We start from the raw sequence: 3577 nt of genomic DNA on the forward strand, positions 1-3577 counted from the left end.
CTTTCCCTTTCCTTTCACCTGTCTTTGTGAGATTATCATGCCCAGTTCGACTTCCTTCATCATACTCTTAGCCTTACAGGTTCTCCTATTCAATTTCCCTTCAGATGGCAACAATTCTGGGCAAGACGATGCCAAGTACATATGAACCCAAAGAGTCACCAGATCCAGGTCCCCGGAGGTGGATTCAGGAATCACTGTTTCCGAGAGAGCTCTCATAAAAAAGCAGTAATTTAGCAAGATGAACTTCAAGAAAAGTACCACTTAGAGATGGTTACCTTCATGGTGATGCCTCTTAGCATAAGACACAGACTCCCCTTCGTGCTGCGCGTGGAACTTCTGGATGCACCTCCTCACCAGGTCCTCCCAGCCTGGCTTCATGGCTGCCCGCATGGTGCTAGTGTCCAGGGACGTGATCTTGCCTAGTAAATAACAGCAAGCATTATACCTACGCACTGATCTATTCTTTATAGAAATAAGTACATCTTAAAAAGGTAAAAATGTGTTTATTTGGAATAGGTAGCACAAGTGCACGGACCGAAAGGGTAGACAGTGAAAAGAAGTGTCCCCCACCCCCCGCCCCCGTCTCCAGCTCCTCCACGCTTCTGCCCCAGCAGCAGCCACTACTACCAGCTTCTTCATAATTTTCTAGACCCGTTCCTTGCATTTACAAACATGTAGGTATTCTAGAAGGATTTCTTTGGCAAGAAAATTTACCTTGGAGATCCTGGCGAGTAGTGAAACTTTCTGATGAGGGAAGAACTGGTCTCTCCTTCATGGGGACTCTTCTAGCCACACAAATCAAGCAGGACTGCAAATCTTCAATCACATACATTGATGGTTATCGTATCAGGCTTTTTTAGTGTTTCAAACAAGATCAAATGCATTTCTGACAGCACAACCTTGTAGGTCAATAAGGGAGAGAGCGACGAAACACTATGTACCTCCGCTCCTCCCCTGAAGTGGGAAGCAGCTGGGGGCGGATGAGCTCGGGGAGCTGAGGATAAACCGCCGAAGCCACACGACACACGTGATAAAAGCACATCCACCATACTAGAGTCCACCACCTGAAACCATTTCCCCAGTGGTGGAAAAGAATGGAACCCTTTCTTATTAACTGGCTGATAGTAACAGCCAGCTGAATTCGTAAGGAAAGCACACAAATGATGAAAACTAAAAGCTGATACTCTGTCAAGGGTCTGCTCCTTGAGTTTTAGGTTCACCAAGACACAGGAAAACTAGATATACCTTCTACCCAACGATGTCAATGCTCCTACAATGGCAATATGCAATTTAAAACGAAGTATACAAACAGAGTCTAGACTCAGATTCCGAGAACAAATCCTAGAAAATGCAGTGTGTGCCAAGTTCAGAGTCTGGGCCATGGCTAGGTTCTCACACAGCTCTAAGCATTTATTCCTTACCCCACTTCAACTGTTTTATGTATCTGTGTTCACTTCTGGAGGACAGGGAGGATGTGTTTTATCTTGTAACATGCAGAGCACACTGCAAGCCCTTTCAACTTCAAACATGCTGGGGAAAAGGTCGATTTAAAAAGTCTCTTCATATCTTATGCCGCTGATTTATGATTGTTCACCTTTAAATTCGGGAAAGAAGTTCTTTAAATATATCCAGTAATAGTGAGTATCACAAAAATAAATGTAATCCTTGTCCTCAACATTAATAAAAGCTAAATTTTTGAGCACTTACTATGAGACAGACACCTTTCCAGCTGCTTTACAGGCTACTGATTCATTTAATCCTCTTAACAACTCTATGAGGCAGTTACTAGCATTATCTCCATTTAACAGAGGAGAATCCAAAGCACGGAGTTTCAGTAACTTGCCCACAAAGCTTTGGGGAAGCCAGGGTTTGAACGTGAGCGCACCACGCCTCAGAAACCCTACTCTTACGCTACACTGTGGAGACATTCGGAATCAGATTTTAAATGTACAAAGATGTTTAAATAAATATATAGCACAAAACCGTAAGTCAGCTCAGCTGTAGAATATGGCTTTAGAATATTATCACAGATGGATGTATTAGCAACACTTACTCTGTTGCATACAGGAGAATAAAATCGCTTGACATTCCATATCTATGTAAAAATTTCATTTTGAAAACTATGTGTCATCTGTGACAGCTCTATTAGCTTCCTTTCCAATAACATTTAAATTAAAAATTACTTACATATTTTTTTAAAAGAGGATTAAATATCTAGTATTGAATGCCAACCATGGTTCAGGCATGTTCACTTAATCCTTATTATGCTGTGATACTGGAATTGTTGACTTCACTGGTTAAGAGAGTACACGGATGTTCAGAGGTCGAGAAGGCTGCCCAGAGTCAGAGCTGGCAAGCGGCTGATTTAGGGGCTGGCCTGCCTGATTACAAAGCCCACAGTGTTTCCACTGACTGACGGTTCTCGGCTCTTCCCCTTCTGCTACACACGCAGAACGCGCTCTTCAGCACTGTCCCATGTCACAGACAGTGACACTCAGCGGTGTGGAGTGGCTTGCTCGGAGGGCGTAGGGGGTGGACACTACACCAGCATCTCTTGAAAGGGAAGAGCCTATGAGCTTACAGTTTGGAACCCTTCTCCCAAGCCCCACTCCCGTCTCCATCCTCTCCTATCCTGGACGCAGCATCCATAGACAAACCATATGAAATCCATTCATCCCTTGGAAGTATACGAAAGATGTTATTTGTACCATGTGAGTTTTTTCTAGGGCGTGGCTCGGAGCTTGCTGTAGACATTCAGAGGAGCCTAGGATCCCCAAGAGGTTCAACACTAGTGGACGTGTGCCAGCAGGGTAGCTCCTGGCCACATGGGGCTATTTAAATGAAAACTTAATAAAATAGACAATTTGGTCCCCAACTGCATTATTGATATTTCAACTGCTCAGCAGCCACATGTAACTAGTGGCGGCTGTGTTGGACACTGAATACACGTAACACTGCCATCATCACAGCAAATTCTACTGGATCGTGCTGTTTTAAAGAGTTCACAATTTTGGTGATAAATTCAATTATTAAGTAGGTGGAAAGAACAAAGCAACTGCCTCTACATGTTTCTTTGTGTGGCCTCTAATTTCAGATTATTAGGTGTGAAATAAGTAGCCCAGGAATACATGATGTAACACATCCCAGAGATGTGGCCCCTACCTTCTCCTTCTTCTTTGATGGACTTTGGTTGAGAGACAGCAAAGCACTGCATAGTTTCATATTTCTGATGTGCTTCCTGGTTTTCATGACCTTCCTCTTCTGAATCAGGTAAAGGTTTTACCAGCATCCGACAATTGAAAGTATGGCTGTTCCGCCTGGGAGGTTCGCCAGACCAAGCTCCCCCGTTCACTGAGCAAAAGGCAAAAGCAACCCGACAGTGTAAAGAAACTAGCGTCAGACTGGCTTCTGCCTAATTATCAGAACGATGTAGGAAACATATGGTTATCTTACTTTCATATAGTGCTTATACTTTTCTAAGTAATTTCAAAATCTAAAGGGGAAAAATTATTGGGTTAAATTCTTGGGAATTTCAAATGTCTTTTACACACTTCTTACTCTTCACCATGACTCTTTC

General features: G+C 43.2%; 1 protein-coding gene across 1 annotated transcript in view; it reads right to left on the reverse strand.

The window, feature by feature from the left end:
* NCOA2 (nuclear receptor coactivator 2) overlaps positions 1–3577 on the reverse strand; it is a 170135-nt gene that overhangs the window by 47541 nt on the left and 119017 nt on the right. The window contains exons 6-8 of the mRNA XM_007448496.1: positions 3163–3351; positions 715–816; positions 276–419 (exon numbers count right to left, since the gene is read on the reverse strand). Coding sequence (XP_007448558.1) covers positions 276–419; positions 715–816; positions 3163–3351 — 435 coding nt within the window. The remainder of the gene's footprint in view (positions 1–275; positions 420–714; positions 817–3162; positions 3352–3577) is intronic.

This window comes from Lipotes vexillifer, unplaced genomic scaffold (genome assembly GCF_000442215.2).
Source record: "Lipotes vexillifer unplaced genomic scaffold, Lipotes_vexillifer_v1.1 scaffold815, whole genome shotgun sequence".
Lineage (NCBI taxonomy): Eukaryota > Metazoa > Chordata > Mammalia > Artiodactyla > Lipotidae > Lipotes > Lipotes vexillifer.